Below are 25,750 nucleotides of genomic sequence, written 5' to 3'. Positions count from 1 at the left end.
CCAGCCGTCGAAAAGTGTGAACCATAAATTCGAAAGTAGCTGCTCCCTTCCGGCTTACGCACAGGGAAGGAAGGAAGGCATGGAAGGTTTCTTTTGTTTTTGTTTTGCGCTAAGCCGGGAGGGCTTACAAGTGCAATCGACACCTTGGGATATGACTGGGCATGGTTTGTAAGTGTTTCAATTCTCGTAGAAGCCGAGGTTGGTTGTAAAAAATCAAAAACGTGCTGCTTAGGAAGGAAAATCGATTGTTGATGTTTGACAAATAACAGGTTGTTCTATAAGGCAATATGGGGCAAAATGATCCCCAAAAACAGTTTGAAAAACGTACTGCAATGCACGCAATTTTTAGTAAAATCTACTTTTAAATAGAAGCCCGAAATAATACTTTCGATCGTCTCTACATATCTCTTGTGATGAGGTAGAGAGTGAAGATATTTGTCATGATACATGGTATTGGCTATGATTTTCTTTGCAACAAAAGAAGCATTTCAATATGTTTCAATCTTCAAGATAGATCCTCTATATCTACATCTCTCATTCTCCCATCGAAATTTTAGAGCTAGTCAACTAGCAGCCTTTCTAGTGGATTTAGTAGAGAGCTAAGAGCCTTCTCATTGATGTTATGGACCATTTTGTCCTTTATTTTCCACCAATAATGTTGCATATAATTTAGAAATAATTTTTCACAATTTTTGGATCTTAGTATGTAACCAAAAAGCCTTCTGTATTTTATACTTTATAAATACGGAGTCAAAATAACAGTATGAAATAGTCTCTTCCAATAGATTTATAACAATATTCTGAAGATGTCCATTTTGCCCCCAACCTAAGAAGTTCCCAAAAACGCAATAAAATCCCATAAGAGCTCAATTTCTCGCACCACTTTGTGCTTGATAACCTTCTGTCACTCTGCGTAAACACTTACTGCCCATTCAAGTATTTCAGGCTCGATTCTATTTATCGATGCGCACAATTGAAGAGCACCACTTCCATCCCAACGAGAGCTGTGTTATTGCGTGTTTATTTGTCTTTTTCAATCAAATTTCAAATTTCCCAAACTGACCCACCCTTCAATCGATCAATCAAACGAGCACCGCGGGCAAAACCCTGCGACCTTGACGCACAATGCATTAGCGCCATCACAAACCATCAAAAGTTAGGAATGCTCCGCTCCTACCCCAAATAAAAAGTATAACGCTCGCCATTATTAGCACTGGAAAGTGGGCTGATTCACTAGGTACCTTTTTATATAAATTTTGGTTAGTTCCTTCCTTCAACTACTGCCTATTCAGAGGAGGTAAAGAAGGAAGATGATAAGCCACAAAAACACAAACCGAATTGCGTCCGAAACCGAAACGGACAGGTGATCGTGTTCCGATCGTTGGATCCGCCGCACTTCACTTTGTTTATGTGTTTACACTTTTTTTATATGATTATTTTCCTTCCACACACACACATTGAGTCAGGGGGCGTTAAACCAAGATTTGTGATAAATCAGGTCCAGGCGAGTGAGGTGGTGGTTCCACCCAAAAAATTCAGCCCAAAAGGTGGCCACCGCTAGAGCCAAAAAAACAAGAGCAGAGAAAGAAAAGGGGAAACAGTTCATCTTCACGAACGAATTTGTGGTGAGCCGAGTTTTGCCAAAACACTTTGCAACAATCGCAACCCCGCAGAGAAAAAGGGAGCAAAACCCGCAAAAAGAAAGAAGAAATAAGTAAATGAGACAAGAAAGCGCAACCTTAACCTTAGCATGTTTAGGAGGCGCACCCGGCAGTAGTTCAGCAGCACCCGAATCGGCGGCTACCGGTCCTATTTGCCATTAGCGTACCCTCTCTTTTGCCCTCCCCGTGCCGTAACTCAAACTCACTCCCCAACCCCGGAAGGCTTGTGCATCCACCCCAAATGGTGCCGGTTTCTTCCCACTTTTCGTTAAATATGCGGCCAAAAGCGCGAGAGCAGCCAAACGGAGGAGCAGAAGCCGTGGGTGCACATTAATCATTTTGCTAAATCGTTCCGGAGCGGTGGTGTTTTGGGGGGGCCTTTTTCTTTCGAGGTTATCGTTATCTACCCGCTTGCTACTTTGTACAACTATTTTCGAGTACAATTCGAGCAGCTTTTACGGCAGCATCCCCATGAAGAAGGGAGGAAAACAAAACACCGTGTGCCTGTAAAAAAACTTAAAGATTTGTTTCGGGGTTTCTCCGGAATTTCCCCCTTCACGAGGAGCATGCTTTAGAGGGATGCTGTCGTTTGGAAGAAAGGGAGGGGGAAAGAGTGGGGTCTTGCTTATCAGCTTCTTTAATGTCTGTTTGTCTGTGGGGCCACGATCGCACAGTGCGGTATCACAATCAACAAAAATTTAATTTAATTCCTTCTCCAAAGCCCAGCTGTGGGGGGACACAGCTGTGGGCACAATTAGCGTCAGTTGTACTACCGTTGCCGCTGTTTCCCCTGGTCCACTCACACTCATCCCGTCACCTTCTTCACTCACAAACACACACCCACACACATAATCATAGACACGGTTCGCCCTTCTGCACCAAATCAGATTCTGCTCACTCGCACTTTTCTTTCTCCGGCGCGCTGTTCGTGAGAAGCAACAAAATACACGATCGAGCATTTTGGGAACTTTTCACATCATTATCATTGAATGATGGCCGGATGGCACACTTTCCCACACACACACACACACACACACACACCGTTCGGGATTCGTGCACGGGAATTTTATTCATTTTCTTCGCACATTTTGCATGGTGTACCTCTTGGTGCTGCTTGGAGCTGTTTTTCCTTCGTTTTTTTTCATATGCTGTTGTGTTCGGAGTGACGTTTTTAACTTCACCCTGTGCCGGTGTAAAAAGGGAACACGACAATCACTTTGACTGCGTAACAAATGGTAGTTTCTTTTTTAAATCGTATTCTAAAATGTACAAAGAAAGGCATGGCTTTGTTGGAGATTTTCACGGGAAACTGCGTCGCTCGAAATGGGCTGTGGGCCGACACTTTCAAATGTGCGATCAGGAGGAGTACGTCTCTTGCTTTACTTTAAAGGCATAAAGCCATCACGAAAAGGCATCTATTTTTATCACCCATGACGCAGGCAATCGATAAAGCCTACATTTCAACACCAAGGACACATTCAAAACAGAACCTTCACTGGCATCACGTATGTAGTTATGGTTTTCTAACATATATTTCCCCCAACACTCCAACGTATTTTAAGGGCTTGGGCAAATCACCTTGAACGATCCACCCGCATCAGCCACAAATAGACATACACCACCACAACCACACACTGCACAGCCGTTTGGAATGGAAAGCACACACTCCACAAAAAAGGAGCCTCAGTTATGCTTCATCGAATGGGAAACGGTGCACGCTACCCCGTACCAACGTCTGCAGAACCATACAAGACCACAAATTGAATTCCGTCAACCACAACTAATCAGGGGAGAGATGTGAGCGAACAAAAAACCACCACAGATCACTAACGTTTGACAGCTGTCAAAAGGAGAGTGAGCTATCGGAGGTATCGCCGCTTGGAAACGATTTGAAGCCCATAAACCCTTACAACAACACTACTACGGCACTGATTCGGATCGAACGATAGATACCTTTACACACATCCACACACACACAGGGACACGGACACACAGACACCGAGCCGTGAATGGAGCTATCGAGGTTTAGGACTAGCCTTGAGATCGCGATCACGACTCGTTTTGGAGTAACTCGGAGTACGAAAAAATCAAACTCCCCACGAGCGCGCACCGTCTTGTTCGATGGTCGGTGACGGCAGCAACACGGCCCGCACTGCACACACACGTCCGCTGTAAGCAAGTAGTCAAACAGCAATGAATGGGGTGCCCGCGACTGCCAAACACGCGAACCGCCGATGGTGCACGCGCCGCAACCTTTTCTCCCTCAACCTCGGGCGTTCTCGCGTAAAAAGGCGCGCGCTGCTCGTGGGCAAGCACCGCGTGCAGTGGGTCGAGATCGGGCGGCTGAACGTGTTCCAGCCCAAGCGCCTTCCGAAGTTCGTAGGTGGAAGTTCGTTAGACGGGGTAGTTATGGGGGTGGTTTTCGTTGGCAAGCTTTAGTTTCCACACAGCGCACAGTGAGATCATCTTCGACTTTAAAGGCAACGGTTAGTGTATTTACAAGTGCGCTGGCTGGGGTGGCTCTTAGTGGGTGTCGCGCGCGCGTGTGTGCGTGATGTTTTTACGTCGTTTATTGCTTTGCACTTTCGGATGCAAATCGCTAATGCAAACAAATTGATTGAGCACGAGCTCATGCACGCATATCGCAAATCGCAAATCGCATCTAAAAAGCATTCTCGTTTGCTCGCAGCTTGGACCTGGCTTATTGAAGCGGTAGTAATGGATGAGTTTTAGCTTGTTTTTGATGCTCATTAAATTTGCTTGATGCTCATTTCTTTTCAATTCTTCTACTTATAAGTCTGTTTTTCATATTAGTGATAATGCAAATATAGAAAGTAATTCAATTCAACATTTTCCAATTGAAAAAGAGTAAAATAAGGGAAATTTTATGATTTTCTTAAATCGACCGTATCTAAACAAATCAAACAAAATCAATCAAACAAAACACAATTGATCATCAAAAATGATTGACACATAACCTTTAGGTTTAAGTATACGAATTAAACTCACCAAAGTGATGAGTATCTCATAGTGCTGCCGCTATACATAAGTTCTTGTACACCACAGACCAGGAGTTCAAATCTTACCTAGGATTATTGGAAAAATTCTTATCATAAATAAATTGGACTTATCTTTTCAGTACTAAATTTATAATCAAAAGTACGTCAAAGTCAATAAAAACTTATTATCTTTCATGTAGAAAATTAACTCAGTTCTACACTGATAGAAACATTTGGAAAATGCATTAAAATAACAACCATTCTCAACTTTCGTTTTAATTTGATTAACTTTTTGTCTCTGAGATCTCATACATTGAAATTAAAAATCAATTTCTACCAAAAAAAAAACTCTATCTACCACTAATTCTACACCCTGAACAATACTTCACTTTCACTCACACCACATCACGCAAAAATAGCACACATAAAAAACAACAACATCAAATACAAGCCTCGAAAGTGCATCTTTTTTCGCACGTCAATTGGCGCGAAAAATTAAAATCCGCATCCTCGCTTGTCCAAATTGGCGGGAGGTGGGGGGCCTTCACCTCGATTGACCTTCTCCGGTGGCGGAAATCGAAGGCAAAATGCATTACCTGCTTCATACATCGGAAAGCAGCTTCTTTCAGTGCATTAAAAAACAAATTTGACGTCTGCACAAAAAGGCTACAAAGAGTGGGTTGGTTTTTTCATGATGCCGAGCTGAGGAAAATTGGACAGCCGCGGGTGGAGCTACTTTCACACGTGGTTTTGTTTGTGGGTGCGAAATGCATGCACAGACAGAGACTGTGTTAACGCTGACCATGGTAGGTAGCGATAGGGTTGATTGGTTCGGGTGTCGATCGCGTCGAATCGATCGAATGATAACGAAACGGATTCACCCGGTGATAGGCAAATACAGCGACAAGACGGCGCAATATGTTTTGTACTTGCATCTTTCTAGCTGCATCTTGGGCCATCATCCCAACCACCGAAAAAGAAAGCAACGCGCTACCACTGACTGCCCATTAGATTCCAAATAATTATACCTCATTTAAGGAGTCATCTCCCGCTCCCGCGGGGTGAGATCGTGCGCTCAATCAATGTGGATGGTTTTCCACTCAAAAAAAAAAAAACTCTTATTTATCCTCTACTTTACTCATCAACGTCAAATTGTGTGAGCTGCTCCAATGTTCAACACACCATCCAAATGCCACACGTTTTTGGCGGACGTTCACACCAAAAACGGCTGCTCCGGTCAGGTTCGATTCTTCATTATCGACAAGTTTGGTGGCGTTCGAAATCGAAATCAAAGTTCGATGCGCATCAGCGTCGGGGAAAGCGTTCACCGGCGTTCGGTGGCTGGGAAAGTCTTATCACACGCACGCACGCACAGACGCATTGCTTCCGTGTCCGTTTAACGCGTGATGTGCGCGATTATGCTGCGTGCTGACGTAATCGGGCATCAGTGAACATGACACGGCAAGGATTATTACGGCTGCTGCTTACCACAACATCTCCGGACAAACCGGATGTAACCGATGAACGCTTTCCTGCCGTATGGTTTTACAGCTTCTTTAACCTCTTGCTACTATGTTCCCTGTCCGATTGACCAACTGTCAACTAGAAAACCTGTCCACTGTAACTTTTTTGCCCCTCGGTTATCACCTTTTGCTCCACATTTGCTAATCACTCCGTGTTGCTTTTTTCACTTCTCCCCGAACAGTGTCCAATAAAAGTATAAAGCTTCGCTCTACTTTGTTGACTGTTTGAAGTCGTTTTGCTTTGCTTGTGTCGTCGTGTATTTCTCTATTTCTCTATCCACCCATCACTCATTTTTATTTCCATGTTCTTGATTTGCTCAACTCATATGCCAAAATTCCTTCCACCGCCCAACATGTCCGTCGTCTGGAGAGTTGTACAACTTCACCCAAAATCCATGACCTCGTCTCTAGCCAAAACAGCTGAAAAAGCTCCCGCATGGACCCAGACAAAATGAGGTAAGAAAAGGGAACGAACAAAAAAAACAACAACAATAACAAACCACTATTCCGTCTTAAAGACTATCGTTAAAGCTCGTTCGTAAACGCGACTCTCCCGACGAGCCCCGTTAGACGGATTGCGGCAGTTTGGCACCGGAGGCGCGCGTCAGTGCTCGAAATCGACCGTTTAACATCGGTCTCGTAACCGGAGTTCTCCATACACACGCCCGAAAAAAGAAAAAAACAACACACTGAAACAGGGAGCACCATGTGTTTTAAACCCTTTTCTTCGGGTAGCTCATTTGGGTTGTGCTTTAGCTTCTCCAAAAGTAGAAGAAACGCTACCCCAATGAGTTGAGTTTTATGCCGTGGTGCGCTGGCAGTGGTAACCTCACATTGGGTACATGATTTTTGGGATTTGTTCAATTGAAAACTGCTCTACTTCAGACTTGAAGCGCTCGCTTGCCAGTGCACGTGCTGATTAATTTTAGTGCACGTTTTCCACTCCCGCCCATTGGTTCAGCGGCTGCTCCGTCATTGTGTTACTGTTTAGTGTGCCCCTCATGTGTGCTTACCATGTACGGCGCCCCATAAAGGTGTACGCTGCTGACGGTAAAGTGTAGCCGTTTTTCGTACCACCTCCTCCTCATCCCCATTGCAAGCACTGCTCTTTTATGTATGACGAAAGCACTGTACATGCGTAAAGGCGCTGTGCGAAACCGTGTAGCTTCGGTACGGCTTCATTTCGGGGAGGGCGTTCTTCAGTGGACTGGGGCATTTCGAAGGCCGCAAGGACATGATAGCAAAATTGATATTTCACATTTGCACTGGTTTTGCCGTGCCGAGCAGTGCTCAACAGTGCGCACTTTGGAAAACATGGGCGTTGAAAAAGGTTACGGATGAGTAAGCGAGCAAAAACGGAGAGAGAGAGGTTGAGAGAGTTGGACGATTTGTAAGGAGCAGTGGAGCTTGGAATTGCGTAGTTTTGCAATTGGTATGAGGGCGCTGAATGTTTATTATTCGATTAATTTATTTTTTTCGGCTAAAATTACAAGCTAATTTGTCTTATTTGGTTAATCATCACGAGTTGTATACATTAAACACAATGAATAATAATACAGTACATCTTTGTGCTACAATTTACGTGACAATATATGTTCAACTAGGTAAAGTTAACAAAAAATCGGTAAAAATAACTGGGTTCGTCGCCTGCTTCTTGATTATTTTCCTTTAAAATTTTTAACTGTATACCAACTTTTTTACTAAGAAAAACACCAAATGGTGTTTTCTTTTAAATCATCGATCAATTTGATTTGTTAAATCAATTAAGTAGCTGAAAATCCAAATTTTACTAAACTTCGCAACGTGAAGTTCGCAAACAGAGTTTCAGTTTAGTCGTTTGCCTACACGCAGGCTACAAATTTATACCCCTGAGGTTATGCATTCCGCAGTACACTATTCCGCCTGCGTAGCCTTCGCTTGGCTGTAGCTTTTGAGTAGAAAACGACGGACAGTTCAGTCCCTCACCACCAGGTGGCCTCAGCACAAAAGCCAGCTTGCACAGTGACAAGACCGTTGGACTTATGATATTTAAAAGTTTCAAACCTTCTATCAATGTGACCGAAGATTTACTCGACAGGAGCGTATTTTGTAAATGCAAGCTTAATCATATTTTATTTTAAACTTACCTGCTGTTTCCGGTGTGGTGATCGTGATCGGTATGTCTGGCACTTGTGCGGGAGCGCTTTCCAGTGGTGGCGAGTTTTCCCGCACACACGACATCAAACCCGCTGACATCTGTGGAAAGGAACGGAACGGAACGATCAGAACTGTGAACGCTTGGGGCTGTCAGCCGGCAACTCTCTAAACAACGCGCGTGTGTAAATTCCTAAGTTATCCCGAACCGTAAAAAAAGCAAAAAACGGGTGTATTTGTGCGTGTTCTTTTGTGTGTTTGGGTGATATCATGCGGTATCAAAGCGACAGCTAAGTGCAATACCATGCTAGTCGGCGTGTTTGATTGATAAGGTCAATTTAGAACAAATCCATTCTAGGGGTGATGGTCCGGACGGTCAACCGCGGCAAGGTTCTCTTCACCGCGAAGGGTAAAACAATTCCAAGCGAGACGCACTCGGACGTATGCAGTTTATTGATATGAGAAAGTTAATGCTCGTGCAGCGTGACTAGGCAGGCAGGCCAAAGAAACCCAACGGAAAGAACCTTGCGGCGCAGTTGATTCATGGCGATGCCGGTTTGTGACCGTAAATGCGCAGTGACATCGCAGCAAACGGAACGAGGAAATGCAAAACTGCGATAGCGATTGGGTCTGTGGAATGCAGTGCTTTGTTTTGAGCAAGTCAGACATTTGTGACAGACATCAATGAAGCATAGAAAGGAGGATGGAAGGAAAATGTAGCTGATAAGCAATGGGATAATGCACGTCGCAGACTTAGAGGCTATCAGTGTATGACTGATAAATAATAGAATCTTTTTCGAAACATAACAAAACGTTCTACGGTAAGCAACATGTTGAAGATGTTTATTACAATTTGGCACTTTAATTTATGGTTTTTATTTGTACATTTGGTATTAAGAATAAACGGCAATATTTGAAAATTTTGTAAATTAGGTAATTGTCGATATGAAAATGTTAAATAAAACATGCTTTGAGTGTGAAAAAATATAACTTTAACGTAGCCGCCAATATGAAATTAGAAAGAAACACTTACAGAAAAAATAGTTTATTTTTCAAATCATTTAAAATTCTCACAAAGAAAAATAAGAAGCATCAAATAAACATCGAAAAAACTTGAACTTGAATTAGATCCAAAACGCTTGATTTGTTAAATGTACTCACGCATCGAGTTTTAAACACAGAAGCATGTAAAGAGAGCGTTAAAGAGGAAGAGAATAAGAGAGGGATAAAATACACACAATAACTAGGTTATCACTCATACACGCCAATCGGGGAAGGTGAATCGGTGGAAACGCTCGGTGAGGAAGAAAAAGGGTAGTACAGTGGGAGAAAAAACATTGTGTACATTAAACAGTGGGTGGAAAATGGGGAGGAAACAGGTGAATAAATGTTTGTGTTTTGTAGTATGTCAACCATTTTGCAGATCCTTCCTTCGATTCAGTTTCACGTATCCTCGCCGCACACACACACATGTGATCAATTTGTAGAGGAAAAATATTACCTGCAAAAAAAGAGAAACCAAACAAAACGATTAATATGTAATGTATAACGTTCCTGTATTAATAAATGCTAAACATATGACAACCTTGTATCTTTTAGCGCAAAACCGTTTCCGCAGCGATCGGAAGAGATATGGGAAAAATGAGCTAATATCGTAAGCATCCGTCATCTTCCGACAGACAGACAGAGGGCGTCAGTAAATAATAAAAAAGCGTCTCAGATCGGGCTGGGAAAGCGGCACAACAATTGACAGTGAAATGAGCCACCAATCAGACCAGAAGGTGTGGTGGTAGATCAGTAGGTAACGATGGTTTTCCGCTCCAGTTTGCATCGTAAGTCGAGGGGAGAGAGAGAGAGAGAGAGACGGAGCCTATTTTGGTATTGCACTAAAGAGGGGTAGTAATACTGCTCGCGTCTCGCGCATATATCTTTTTTTGCACCAAGCAACAAACCCAAACCCCAGCAAAGCTATGAATTTGAGAGGTATGAAATGGATGATGATGTTGTTGTTTTTTTTTTTGAGTTGGTTTGCGCTGTATGTTGCCTGCTTAAAAGAGTGAAACCGACACCATTCGTGCGGTCGTGTGAGGCTTTTTCCAAGGCTAACCAACGACGCGCATGGCAAAGCGAGGGTAAGGATGGCAAATTGTGCGCATCAGGTATCCCCGTTCCACCAACGCGCGATTCGCGTGCGCTCACTCATCATCATGGTGCTGGCAATCTGGTGTGATGATTTAAATTAATCCGATTGCTAACTGAGCCTTAACAACGGCTATCGCCATTACATTTAATTGTTGGAAAATGGCAAATCTTATCAATTGTTTTTTTATTTTTTGTGCACGGTGGCTGCTGCATATTGGCGAGCGGCAAGGCATCCAGGGAAGGGGATTCATAAAAGAGAGTACGAACAGAAAGAAAGATGTACACGGGGGGCGTATGTGTGGGTTGAAAATATGCAAACAAAACAATGCTCTAATGGTATCAAAAAGGAGTTGCAAACATATGGAAAAACGTGTAATGAGTACATTAAAATTCATAACATATTAAAAGAGCTTCTGAACAATCCCAAATTGCTAGTTATTACGGAGCGATATTGAGCGAGGAAAACGTTGTGCAAGGTATAAACGAATAATTAAATTGAAACTACTTATGTTTGAAGCATTTTCAGTCCATCTGCGGCAAGATAAGTGCAAAAAGCTATTGACTTACAGATAAGAATATCCTAGATATTAAAGATGTAATTGTAATAGTTCTAATTGACTCTAAAAATCTATTTGCAATTGTATTAAGAAACGTTTACTTGAATGTGTTTAATCTACCATGACTTTTATAGAATATATCCTGCCCGAGCGAACATGAGCTGGATGGTGACGCACACATGCAGTCAAACTAGCACACGACAGGCAATGGGTGAAGTTCTCGACTCAATTACAAAACCAAGAAATATGTGAAGTAAATTTATGTTTCTGAAACATCATATGTATGTGGTCCACTACTTTTCAAAAACACTCATAATGTCATTAAAAGATATCTTGTTAATAGGAAATGAGTGTTTATCCATCATGACATATCTCTTATAAAATCAACTGATACATGAAAAAGCAATATAAAATAACATCCCACAGCCAGCCCCTCTTCATATACCGCCTTTTAAACACCGCAATGCAACCGATGAAAGTATTACTATTCTATCTCGAGTATCTATCTCGAGACTTGATTGTAGATTAGCAGCAGCACCCCATTTCCGTCGGTGCGGAATTCTTCCTCCGCTTTAATCAATTTGCGAAACACAGCTATTACATCTCGCTGACCTTTCACTAAGACATACTGGCGCCAATGTCTCTAAGTCCTCACACCCTCCAATCGGGCGCTATTCCCACTCCGGGCTCTCATCTACCGGTTATGCACTTCGGTTGCACTTCTATCGTTCACCTGGTCAGAGCGATAGCAAACATCTCCCTCGTCGTCCATCACCATCGCTTTGGCCATGCACTACTTTGTGCGCGGGGAGGTAATTTATCATCCCCCGTTTGCAGACCTCGCATAGTAGGGACATCATGCCACCACCACCACAAACACTTATACACCTTTAGAGTCTCGAGAAATCTTGCCATACCGTACACACACTGGTTGCAGGGGGTGTTTCGCTCGAGTAATGAAATTAACCTTTACTTCCATAGCGCCAAACCGTCGACCGTGTTGTTGGGGAGGATGGCCGTCGACCCGTCGCGGATCTCCTGCACAGAAAGCTCCGGCGGGCGCTACAACTACTCCATTTCGCGCGATTCCTTCCCAAGGGCTGCTCGCACCCTCCCCCCTCCCCCCTTCACGTGCTCTAACGGGATCGATGGCGCGCACATTGTGTAATGTATGCCTTCGAACGGGCGCCGCGAGCGTCAATGCAGTCCCGGGCGCGTTTTCTCTTTCGTTTAACCGTTTAGTTTCTGTTTTGTTTGGTGTGTGCTGTTCAAAAATAGAAAAATAAACCTATTTTTGTTGCTTCTTGCCGCAGGACATCCCAAGGCATCGTCCGGCTGGAGGGGTCCGTACAAAAGCGCCATTTGAGCGCCATCGAGCGCACGGGAGGAAATACACAAACCGTTTTTGCCATTCTGTGTCTGTGTGGATGGGAATGATATTTCAAATAAGGAAGCGCCATTTTATTGATCTTTCGTGCTTCAGTTAGGCGCTGTTGGGTAATGCTCGTGTGTCGTGGGCGAAGGAAAACACGGGGCAGATACTTGAGCGTCGCCGTTTGTGTGGTTGCGTAACGTCAACATTTAAATAGCAAACTTTCTTGGCAAAGAAACGATGTATTAGAAAATCATGTAAAAAAAATATTTTAAAAAGTTGGATGATGTTCCATGATGCATAAAAATGTTACAAAAAAGAAAATATTATTAACTCTTACGTTCAAAACTCCAGAAGAGAAAATAAAAGATAAAACCTTCCGAAAGTGTAACGAACACCAGTAAACCAGTGATCACCATTCATAAAAAAACAAGTCTCAACAATACTTCCTTAACTAACCCTAACAAGCGCGATTCAGCTCGATAATAAATCATACCACTAGAATAAGCTTTCACTCTGCCCCAAGTTAACAGCTTACAGTAAACACTCCTCGCCCCCCATGCGGCGAGCAAACAGCACATTTTATCGCTCAAAAATATTCAAAATCGAAAGTGCACCCGAAGCAAACGAGTTTTTACCAGGTTCGCGCCTACCCCAGCAAACTAGCAAGATGTAATAAAAACATGCTAATCCCGTTCCAATACTTGAGCTTCAGTCGCGTGTGTGTGTCGTTTTCTTTTCCGAAACTATCCGTGTTCCGATACTGCGACGGGGCGGTGATGAACGGGTTTCCTCCCATGTTATCTTGCACCATGCAGAGCAGGTTAAATGAAGGCCCCCTCTCGGGAAAAGCGCCGTAATAGTGCACACGTTGAAAACGCGGAAGAACGCGATTGCAAAAAGGGAAATGGCCTGACAGTGGCGGTGCTCTCAGCTATTACGCAAAAATCGCCCTCGCGCGATCGGAAAGTCCAGGAGACTCAAGCCCGCGCCCGCCACTGCTCCACACTGAGAATCGCAGCAAGCGGCGTGCGATGAGGATTTAGTGCCGTTGCTGCCGTGGGTTGCCGCCGTTGGACGTTGATGCGAATTGCACAGTCCGCATGTAGTGCCTCCGATCCAAATGGAAGGGCCAGCATGAGCGAACAGCGAGGACCTGATATGGGGAGTGGTATGATTCACACAGCAGTTCTTCCTATTCGATCAGGTGTAGTAGCGCAGCGAGCGAAGCTTCAGGCCCGGAGTGTAGAGTACCACCATTATTTATTGCAGGCGTCCCCCGCAGCCACGTTACACGGGGCGTTAGAGTAACGTTTGCAACGAAAACAACCGGCAGGGGAGGTGCTCGCCGTGCTTGATCTAAAACCGGGAAGCCGAACAAACTACGGCGGTGGTGGCGTTTTGTGTGCTTGTGAATGCAAAGCTCTGACGCAGTGTAGCGGCGAGTGGAGGTCTAATAACTTGTCAACTGCGAAAAGTGGTTCCATAAGGTTGACGCAAAAGTTATGATAATCTGGTTCCTTTTTCCCCCTGCTAAGGAGCAAGCCATAGTATCCTATTAAAAGATTAGGTAAAGCGTGATTGCACAATCGCAGCAGTTATGGTTAACGAAATGGCAACACTTGCGATAGATGGTAAGCGGATTTGGTGTCGATTTTTATTGCAAAACATTTACGAAACGGTCAATATTTGGTGGATTTGATTTTTGTTTGTTAATTTGATAAACGATTGACGTTGACTTGTTTGCAAAAAAATGCTATCATTTATATGGTATAGAGTTTACAGCAAAATCAAAATAGAAAATTAGGATTAAATTGGAATTTTGAACTATGTTTGCAGGGAATAATTAATTAAAACCTCTGAGACTTGCAGGGAGAAGAAACACAACACTTGAACGATCAATCTTTATTCTACAAATATGTTCCCTTTTCTTGTTGACACGGTTGAGTGAAAAATCCGCACAGAAAGCTTCATTCAATATGCCTGGCTATAATCTAATATCTCTCCTGACAAGAGAAAAATCTTCTACAAATCTTCAGGGTTTGTTCCTAAATTGAGTGTAAAATAAAATCAACCCTCCGCAACATTTCTATCACACGTTCAGCTGTCCAGCAAATGTCAAGACATCTCTCAATGATCGCATGATGGAAATTCAGTAAATCTCAACGAACAACAAGCCACAAGATCAAGCAATAGGTTCACTTGCTAGACCATAGAAGAGTGTCGGAGCACGTCTGCACACCAAACCATCCAATCTCGATCACTGTTTGTTCGCTTGATTGCACCAGGCGATTACGAATTCCAATTTACAGCGATCAGCGCGCTTTGTCGTTACCAGCGAAACTTTGCTGAAACGCGCGCATGAAGGTTTCATTTAGAGGTGCTGCGAAATTGCTAAAGCTGCACGATGCACGAAATCAAAAATGCTGCCAATGGGTGCATGTGGGTGGCGAGAGACTTTTCGGTATGTGCCAAGTGTGGGTGAATTTACCCAGCCCCGCAGCCTCTTCAAAAACGATCGCGCGCAACGGGTGATCGTGATGCATGTGATCGTCTTTTGATAGTTCGTGAGGAAATCGCGCAGCGGCAACGCGGCAGTTGATGCAATGAAGATTTCGATGCAGCGGAGCAAAGCAATCGCAAAATCTGGCGAGCCATCTAAGCTTAGAGCAATGCTGATGTGAGCGTTTTGAATGGAATGGTGCCGTGGGCGTATTTAGCGCTGTTGATTAACGTTTGACGCTTGAGAGGTGGGTTATTTTGTTCACGCTAATATGCTTAACATTGATTGGAAGACACGATTTCGGCAAACACTTGTGTTAATTAATGTCCGTAGAACATGCAGAAGGCCTATTGACAGGTAGTGAGGAGAACGCCCCCGTGGTGTCGTGTTAAGCGCTTAGTTTGATACACTAAAGGTCGCGCGATCAAACCCTAATCAAGGAACGACTATTGAGGCCAAAGTTACATGTTTAGTAATTTGACTACTTAACAAGTAAAAGACAGTCGAATAAGGTTTTATGCTTTAAAAACCCGTTTATTAATCCTATAAACCTATACCTATTTTACTAATTGATTAAGCAATAATTTTGAGAAGAAAACAAAAAACCTGGCAAGTATCGCATACTCCTGCAAGGACATGCCATGTTATGCATGGTGTATTGAAATTTATATAAATCATTAACTCATTCACTATCCTTAAATGGTGTCTGCAAACCCGTTTTTAAGCCGGCTTGAAATGATGTCATACAAGTTTTGGCTCTTCCTTTCCATTGCCCAAACGTTAAGCGACTCCCAAATGACCCACAAAAGCTGAGCTGTAAGCGACGTCCAAAAATTACACTCACTCACAGTGACCGCTTCAAACCATGGTCCTCCGGGACGAACCAGTTAACCCAAAACAAAAACACACATTCACCGCAAACCTTCGTTTTCTTTCTTTTTGGAAGGCTTGCGTCCCTCTCGCCCTTTTGCCCTTGCTGCGTATTTATGTTCGATTCATTTCGTCCGGGCAAAATTCTCGTCCAATTTACGCGAGCACGTATACACACGCACACCACCACCACATCATCGCCATCCCATTGACCCGTGGCGAAGTTTTTTGATTAAATTAGGTCAATTAATAAAACTCGCAATAGAAGCGGAGCTGGTCAGTTCCGCCTGGACCGCCGTTTGGCCCATCCATCCGTCCGTTTGTGTGTGTATGTGTGTGTTTGACTGCGTTTCCTTCATCGACAGTTTCGCGATCAATCGATTGCGCTTTGTGTGGTTGCCCGAGAAACGAGAAGTACATCTCCCCATCGGCAGGGTGGCTGGCTTTCACTTTGCAGCATGCCCGCTTCTCCTCACCGACGTCCGTAGCTGAACTTTGATACAGATCATACACCATCACCTCCTCTGTGGACCTTTTCTTCTTCTCTACCTCCCCAATAACCTTGCTGCTGCTGCTTTCCCAAAACTCCACAGCTGACCAAAAGGAACCCACCGCCATGGTTCGTCCCTCGCACTCCTCGTGTTCGAATTATTGGACGTGACTGATTCGCATTTGGATGAATGCCACCAGTCCCTTGCTGCTGCAAGCCGCGTTATTACTTCCATCTTTGCTACTGCTGTGCAACAACGCCACAAGGCCTAAGCCATGGCGTTTTTCTTCCTTTTTCGACTCTCCAGTCCGGCTTTTGTCGTTGCAAATGCTACTCGAAAACTCGACCCAGAGCGTCCACACTGAACACACTCACACACACGCTTGTAGGCAGTCTGGGCGGCAGATGGCGCCAATTAAGCGGTCTAGACCGCCCCATCGGTCGCCCCATCCAGCAAGGCTTCTTCCAATAGGTCTCCCGGCAAACGAAGGGAAATCTACTTTACGGCTATCGAACGAATGCATCTTGCACACGCACTACCTACCCCACCTGCCTTACCCCCTCCGCTTTCCAATCAGCTGAGCTGCCCATCGCTTCTTGGCCTGCACGTGGATGGCTTTGGATGCGTTACACCGCTCGGTACGGCCGCGGCTGTGCCACAAACGGTGAAAGCGCGCCGGAGCGATTAACGGTGATGAACGACCGCGTGAAGCGAAATGATAACCGGTTTTTCGCGACAAACCCGGGATAGAACAAGTTTGAAACGGTGGGAAAGAGATATTAAATTCTATTAATGTTGCGGTCAAACGGAGCGGGAAAATTAAACATATTGTTTTTATTGAAAATAAAACTAGAAATCAATGTACTATATTGAGTAGACCCACTTATTACGACATTCATTCATTCGTCGAGTGATATTAGTTGATTGCTTATAATTGCCATTTTCACGAGCCATCATACATAAGCACTATGGTGTCATTGGCAAACACACAGTCGTACAAACGTGCTATATTGGGTGCGAATCTACTCAAAAGTAAGCGTTTTCTCCTTTAATTTATCACATCACTGACAAATATTGTGGCTTTTTTGCCAAGATTGTTTTTTACGGATTAAACCATTTCTACGAAGAAATTTGGCATTAGGAAATTCTCTGAAATGATGTGGAGATACATGATTGTTTATATTTTCAAAATCCGATATGTTTGGTCTTCTCTTTTGACATCCATGCGTCAACACAGAGTTAGTTTGGTAAATGATGATACATGTTTGACAGACGAAGGGTAAAAAATGTGTTTTCTAACTTCATAAAGCAAACATGCCACTGTCTTCAGATGTATGCAATATATACACAACGTCTAGACACCCATTTGCATTAAAATGCTCATACGCTTGAGTGTCTAAGAAAAATAAAATTATCAATATTGATTTATCTAACAATCAACCTCAGCGTTGAGCCATAATTAAAATCTCACAATTAAAGTAAAAACAACTTTCATCACTGTTGTTAATGCAAATATTGGTGAGCTTTTCCTCCGATCCGCTATCAAAGTTATGCTCCCAATCGCGATGTTTTCACTTAAAAATCATAACAATATTTTGACAAACGTTGCCCCATCCTCCTGTTTTGATTTGATTATTTGCTGCCTGAAAAAGGCCCTCACTCCAAACCAACCCAAAACATTCATTGGCTGTGGCATAATTTTCCGCCGATAATTGCGAGCTGAACAAATTTTATTTACCTACGCGTATGCTGCTGTGCGTTGTGCTATGTTGTGCTTCTTTGATATTACTTCCTCGCTCGCAAAAGTGTGCGTGTGTGTTCAGTATATTTTAAATAATCAACATCGCACCGATAAGGCTAACCAAATTAAGGAAAGTAAACACGAGTCTGGGCCGGTCCGAGTAAATTATCGCTCTGCATTGATATTATCATGTACTGAGGAGGGAGAGAGCACAAACCCCAAACGCATCCTACGCGAACGTGGTACCGGCTCTACTTGAGTCAGCAAAGCTCGATGGAGAGAAAAAGGTTCGCACAATCGAATATCGCAAACCGCATAGAAAGCCGTGAAATTTCGTTTAAACGCCCAAACTAATGCCTCCCCAAAAATACACGAATAAAAGGAAGCCAAAAACCCACCAGAAGCTCACACACCTTCACTCCATCATCCATAATGATCAGCGCGCGGGCACCCAATGCCTTCATCAGCAACTGCTGGATCGCTGGATTAAGATAGTTACAGCAAATGAGGCTCGCACGTCATTGCAAATCGAGGACGCCTGGAGCGAAACAGTGGAAGATGATGCTTTCGTGACGAAAAGAGCGCTGCACAAACAACAGGAACGATGCTGTGCATCGAAAACGCGGTGCGACGGCGATCGGTTTAAGCTGATTGAGTGTGTGATTGCAGAAAATTTGTCACGGGTTACTGGCTTCCCCAGGCGGCAGTGCCTACGGGAAGGTGTCCGAATTTATTGACACCACCGCTTCGAGTAAACGGCAGGAAATAGAGCGTAAAGCGTAAAGTGACGAAAGAGGAGAAAATGATGTGGGAGATTGCGATTTGGTGAAAAAGGTAATTTGAAGAGCGGATAATAGTATGTCAGCTTTGATGCCATCAAAAGGTTTAATATACAGTGATTCACGTACCTGATGGTACAGCTACAAGCAGGATGAAATTGATACTGGATGATTTTCTGGACTATTTTCTACTCAATGTACTAAGTTATGAAACCATCGATGTTAACCATAAGTTATTTGAGCGATGGATCAGAGCATCAAATATACCTGAATCTATTATTGAGGTCCTTCACGATTCTAGTCAGCTTTTTTATATGAGATTTGACAGTTAGAGGCTGAAATCATGTAAACACTCCATACGAAACCACACATAAAACTAGTCTGAAATTTTCTGTCTAGATTATTCTAGAATCAAAGCTAGAATTGGATTCGAGCAGCTGCTTGAAAAAGTGGCAAAACAAGGTGGTGTGTTCATTAATCCCAAGGTTCATTGAAGAGATCAGGTGGTGGAATCTATAATCAAAGTGTATGTAGTCCAGGTGGTCTCACAGTATGATTTTTTGTAACCAATTTTGAACGTCACTTTTAGACAAAACGGGTGAAAACTTTTGATCAAACAAGCTTTCTGGAGGCTTGACGAATACACAAAACACTCTTAAAATCTTCATTCAGAAGCAGAAGCAACAAAAATCAGCCTTTTAAACACATACACCTTGGTATAAATCCACCTCTATATTATACTCACTTAGATAGCTGCTCGAAAACTGCTATACAATGCAAACAGCTAACAGCCAGAAATTTTGGCCTACGAACTTAAAACGGAAAGGGCCCCATTATTATCTTTTTTTGTAGCTGCTTAGTTTACTTACCAACATTATTTAAACATATATATTGATTCAAGGCACATCTATTCTGGAAAGATCATTTTAACAAAAAAAGACAAGCAGTGGCAGGCTTAAATAGTTTTATAATCTGTTATAAAAGCCAAATATTTGTTACCTGGACTATTTGCAGTGTCTCGAACGAAAATATTATTGATCAAACATTTTAAATTACGAATTTAAGTTGTGCTTCATTAAAATTGCAGATATATACCACACTTAAAGTCATCACATATAATACCTTCTAAGGCTATATATAATGAAACAAGTCTGTATTGGTCGATGGATTCCATAAAAGTCATATAAATGTTACTCAAAGGATGTAAAGCTAAAATGACCAAAGACATACATCCTGGCTAAATTTCAACGAGGTACCAATTCATGGACAAATTGTGAAAAAAAATCTAATATTAAGCCCTTGAGCAAAAATAAATAGCAAAGCGGTTTTTCGAATGGAAATGTCTAGAAATCGGATGTTTCGTATTAAATTTTACAAATTAATATCTTTTCTTCGTAAAAATGACGCAACATAAATTCGTAAAATGCTTCCCAGAAAAAAGGCTTTCTTCTTTCGCTTTTTCGTGAAATACCTGTTGCCGGGACAAATCCTGTAATTTTTCCATCCTGCACGAAATCGAAAGTCATCACCGACTTTGTGTTGTAGGTGTAGGGTGTGTGGGATGCTCTTCTCATCCTTCCAATTTTGACAATGCCATTCCATCCTTGTCATGTACCTTTTCATTTAGAGACCGCGGTCTTAGTCAACCGGACGAACAGACAAAACCCTTCTAACTCAAACACCAGCAACATCCGGCAGAGCTGAGCCACTCTTCTATGTTGTACCAACACACACCTGCGTGTACCGAAATTCTGCGACTCACTTCCGTTTACCGGAGCGGCAGCACCACCATTTACCGGCCCATTTCGCCACCCTGCGCGGTGCACGGGCATGGTTGAAAATCGAAAAATAATATTCTACCCAATCGGACACTTCCTTGACGGATTCGAACATACTACCATTTTTTTTTCTCTTTTATGCCACTTTTAATCGCACCATAACAATTGCACACAGATTGCGCTGTACGGTTGGATGGAGAATCGAGCCAACAACAGGCAACCAAACTACGAAAAAAGTGCTTCATCAATGAAAAAAAGAAACAACAGAACCAGAATGGGAAGCAGAATCAGTGCCACCATCAAGCCAACAATAAAACTGAAGCGGAAAAACATTCCGACTCACCAGATTGGAGCCCATTTGGCCTTTTTTTTTGGGGAGTTGATTTCAGTTTTCCTCCACAGTTGTTTGTGCTCTCGTAGTAGTAGTTTGGTCTGAAATGTGTGTTCTTTTTTGTTTTGTTCTACTCCACCGCTTGTGTTCTTTTTTGCTTTAATCGTTTCGCTGTTCTTTTCACGTAACACACTCATACACAAACACACAGCCATTGGGTTGGCTTTATTGCGCCAAAGAGTACAACGTACCCATTTCCCGGCACCGAACCGGCCCGAACACGAAACCCCACCATCAAGGCGGAACGACCTTGAAGTGCTTTTTCCGCCGAGACACGACGGCCCAAAACGCGGATAGGAATGGAAAAGTGGTTCCAGTTCTCTTTCCAACACACGCGCGCACACACACACGATCACGATCGACCATGACGAAATAAATCGACCAGTGACCGCGTAGCATAAGCCAACTGGGGTGGGATGTCGGCCCGCTCCAAAGCCGGTGGGTAAATTGCCAACCCAGGAAATAATGATCGAATAATTGCTCTGTCACTCCGTCATCGTTTCAAGGTGCAATTTCCAACCGTCGTCGCAGCCTGTTCGTTGCACGCCCGAACGTCATTGCACAACCGACGCATGATAATGCAGCATACATAGCCCACTCCCCAATGGAACACGGCCTGGCAGGCACATGATACCTTTTGTCTTTAGCTCACATTCCACATCGGCCCAACTCGAGATATGCGTCCCAGACAGCTGTACGCATACGGGGCACAGCAACATGTGACTTGGCGGTACAGTTTCTCCAACAGTTGTGTAGTGTCGTGCGTGGGAGGAAGGTGGCGTCTTGTACTCTACCACACATAGCGATTATCGACATTGTGTTCCGTGAGAACATGCAAAGAAGGTCCAGACTGTTTTAGACGCACGCACATGGAGCTGGCCCACTGCACTACAAATCTGACGACGATTGGGTTTCTTTCTTCTCTTGCTCGCGAGTGTGTGTGTCTGAAACGAGGATCGTGTAATCTATTGTTGATTGCTATTGACTTTACGCCTAGATGACGGAGGACGGAAGGCTGCAGGGCGTCGCCGAGTAAACGTGGAATGATTGACTTCATTACGCGCTTAGCAATTTACATCGCTTATGAGTCATAGAGCTGCAGCTGCGATATAATCTTCTTCGTTGCTGTTTACGTTTGTTGCAGCAAGTCTGTTCTGAGTATTGGAAAAAAGATGCAACAATCTGGTACAATTGAACAACTTTATCTTGATATTGTTGATTGTTCTGCAAAATTGGAGGTGAATCATGTTTATGTTTCTCAAGTTTGCAAAGACAGCATGTGTGTTATCTACCAATTTTTCAACAATGCTAAAGCCTTTGTTGACCTCTGTTATTTAAAATTACCTTAAGGTCTTAAAACTCTGAAGTTATTATTCAGAATATTAAATGATGATCTTCACAATACTCTGGATACGGTACAATATGACTGATAATCAAACCAATATTAGGTTTGAAAGATTCTAGGCATTTATTCATATTGATGGACTCCCGTGAGAAGTTAAGGCTAGTTAAAACAAAGTAAATACACTACATATATTAAGAGAAGTTGATTCGGAAAGAATCTCTGAATAAAAAAAAGCATAACTAAGTACATCTTGCCTTGCTTTGTACATCATCAACACAGGTGACATTAATTCTGTCTGCCACAGTTTTCCACGAACAATCGATTGGATTTGCTGCCATGTTAAGCCTTGTAATGTTCGGTGAGATGCTATCCACATCCATACTTGAAATGCAATTCATTCTCACGTCAAGTTCAAGGGATGGAACTGAGACTGACGACAAATCCAGCTGTGAGAGATTATTGCCTGTTATCCACAGATCTCTTAAGCTTGTGGGGTAATGTAGACTGTTAAGCATTATCGTTGTTAAGTTGTTGAAGGACACGTCCAGCGTAACTAACCTTTTCATTTTTGCAAAGCTGTCTATAGCTACGTTTTGAATTCGATTTGTTCTTATGCTGAGAAGAGTTAAACTATTTACATTATCCAAACAGGCTGGCACTATGGTTAACTCATTGTAGTCAATCTCTAATGAAGTCATATTTGGCACATTCCATCCACAAAAGTCTATCGATGTTAGTTTATTTTTCGATAAAAGTAGCTGTAATGATGCCATTGATTCGAATCTACCCAACACTACTTTTATTCTATTCTGTTTAACATCCAACATTTGAATTTTACCAAAATGATTAAAAATCTCCATGTTGAGTGTTGTTAGTAAATTATTGGGTAATGCTAAAATTTGCAAGGAATCATAAACACTGCATCGTCTCGTTGAACTGTTAATAATAAAGCGTATTCGATTGGCGGCGAAATTTAACACTTGCAGCTGAGAAAGATCGCAAAAATTAGCCATATCTAATGCATCCACAAGGCAACGTTCCACTGCAATGTTTACCGACGCTCTTAAATTGATTATCGATTCCGGAATCATGACAAGCTTAGAATCACTCACGCTAAACACTGTGATTGCATTGCGTGCATCTATCTGGATGTTTCTTACACTGGTTTGTATAACAGAATAGCTGGAAACGTTCATCTGCCCCGGTATGCTGATCCACCTTAATGCAGGTGATTGGATTATGTCCACGTTTTTAACGTGTCTGCGAATGGCGTGAAAGAAGTAACCTTCAACTTTATCGAGCAACACATTTCGATACCGCACACTTTTCACGTCGCTTGGGACGTATTGGTTCACAAAAAAATCATCCATCGATTGAATATCATCAATATCGCATACAATTTCTTTACTGCAAATCAGACGCTGGGAATAGACACATTGCACAGCTACGACCACAACCAATAAACTGAAAATATATTTTAACGTGTAGTTGGTGAATTTGAGGATAAAACGGGGAATAGTGCAAACCTGTTTACATGGGAAGTTACCAGTGCCATTGGAAACGTGTATTATATTACGCTGACTAAAAAACTACGTCAAAGAAGACTTCATCTTATTTTGTTTATAGCTATGGATCATATCGTCGCCCCTACTTTATAGTAACTGACCTAACGAGATTTAAATCGATATTAAAGTGTGCCATATGTGTGACATGTGACAGTAAAGTTTAAATTTTTTTAAATTTCGATTTTGTTGATTGTACTGTAGCCGATTAAAAGAACATTTGTATCCGAGGTAAATGCGTGTGCTCCTTACATGTTGAAATTGAATCGCCTTGAACTAAATTGAAAGTGTTCTGAAATTATATAGGGACTCCCCTCGCTGTAATTCAATAAAAATACACCGATCTGATCGATTGTCATAAGGTATAAGGTTAATTCTTTTAGTATTACTAGTCATAAATTAAACAGACTACACCGAATACAACTAGATTAAACATATTACATATGTATTGCTACTGTGGCAAGTGGATTGTAAAAAAAATCATCCAGTATTTCAAGAAGTTATTATTCTTGGAAACTTGTAAGTTCATAATACCATTCAAATCTCGCCAAGGTCCGTCAGTACTGAAATTACGACAGCTCTACATACTTCCAGCTTCACAGAATGTCCATCAAGTACTCCCGCATAGAAAAGGCATTATATGAGCTACTTCCAACTAGAAACAGTTCTCGTCTAAGTTCTGTGTTCTCTTTTCTGTTGGCCTACATTAAAACCCGCACTGTACAGCAAACGGAGACAGTCTGTATCCTTACATTCCCCCCGAGAAACAAGAACTGCTTCTGCCATTCCTAATGAGCAAGCAACACGTCATTTTACGATTCCAAACAAAGCCGGCAACCGTCATCTCGTTGCAAGAACTCGTTCACCAACTTGACCTACTACCACTGCAAACCAGCCCGATCCGAGGGTGCAATCGTCAAAATTAACAAACATATACCCATCCCCATCGCCCCATGCCACCATTACACCACTACCGTGTATACCGCGTACCGGTTCCATCGTTCTCCGAGGTCGGGACGACTTTCGCGCAATGATGCTAATGGGATGCAGATTTTCAATGGTGTTGCTTCTGTCGGACTGCACACGTGAACACAGTCAACACAGAACGGTGCGAAGTGTTGCATACACCGGTGCAGTTAAGTGCTCAAAATTCAAGGCAAGTGAGAAACATTTTAATGATCATCACCAACCGGCCCAGGGAGTTTGCAGTCGTGTGAGTGTGCTGGACACATAGGGTGGGTAAAGTTGGATGAACTTTGATGCGTGTTTTCTTTCTGTCACATTAGATAGAATGTTTCCGGTTTGTTCGTTGGGGAATTTCTGTCTTAATTTTGTATAAGACAAGAGTTCTGAGGCGTGGATTAAAGACAATATGAAATTACCAACATGTACAATCGTTTTTACAGAAATGTTCACTTCACCTTGATAGTCCACTCACACCAAATGACGCAATTGCAAACAAAACAAACGAAAAAAGGTTTTATCTCTCCCCGGCTCACACCATCACTGCGCACCACTTTTAACGAAAAGAAGAGCAAAATTATGCACCAGACCGGTGGGGAGCCGGAAAGAGCCAACCGGCTGAAGCGGGGCAACAGTTCAGCACCACCGAAGCAACATCACCACACTCAAGTTGACCTCGAGCCAATTCACCGAGACACCCGGGTGTTGAAAACCGGCATTCCAAAACTGCAAGCAAAACGGAGAGGGCAGGTTCGAAGCTTTCGTAAGCATCGCTGACCGGTATAGCCTTCCTCCGGTTGCACATATTTCGGGGCAATTGTTCCCGGCCCGGCCGGACACCCATCGGATGGCCCTGAGGCGCTCGGTGGCGATTTTTCAACCGGTTTGACCATTTTGCACACAACAGGAGGGGTGTGCGTGCTGGGGTTCTCACCACTTG

The 25,750-nt window shown here is 43.0% G+C and overlaps 2 protein-coding genes across 2 annotated transcripts in view; both read right to left on the bottom strand.

Moving 5' to 3' along the window:
• The window catches only part of LOC121600543 (serine-rich adhesin for platelets), a 62,985-nt gene that overhangs the window by 10,228 nt on the left and 27,007 nt on the right, over positions 1 to 25,750 (bottom strand). Inside the window, exon 3 of the mRNA XM_041929225.1 lies at positions 8,310 to 8,418. Coding sequence (XP_041785159.1) covers positions 8,310 to 8,418 — 109 coding nt within the window. The remainder of the gene's footprint in view (positions 1 to 8,309; positions 8,419 to 25,750) is intronic.
• LOC121600544 (plant intracellular Ras-group-related LRR protein 8-like) lies at positions 22,375 to 23,888 on the bottom strand. The gene is made up of 2 exons (XM_041929227.1): positions 23,812 to 23,888; positions 22,375 to 23,749 (listed from the first exon to the last, which is right to left on the bottom strand). Exons 1-2 carry the CDS (start codon positions 23,838 to 23,840, stop codon positions 22,525 to 22,527), a joined length of 1,254 nt encoding a protein of 417 aa, XP_041785161.1. The 5' UTR covers positions 23,841 to 23,888; the 3' UTR covers positions 22,375 to 22,524.

The sequence above is a fragment of the Anopheles merus genome, chromosome 3L (assembly GCF_017562075.2).
Source record: "Anopheles merus strain MAF chromosome 3L, AmerM5.1, whole genome shotgun sequence".
NCBI lineage: Eukaryota > Metazoa > Arthropoda > Insecta > Diptera > Culicidae > Anopheles > Anopheles merus.
Note: the sequence above shows the minus strand (reverse complement) of the source record. Positions and strands in the feature narration are given on the sequence as shown.

Excerpts from the sequence above, each read along its gene's own strand:
- LOC121600544 (XM_041929227.1), bottom strand. The coding sequence starts at position 23,840 with ATGGCACTGGTAACTTCCCATGTAAACAG. Across the intron at positions 23,750-23,811 it reads GTAACTTCCCATGTAAACAG|TTTATTGGTTGTGGTCGTAG; the intron begins GTTTGCACTATT and ends ATATATTTTCAG.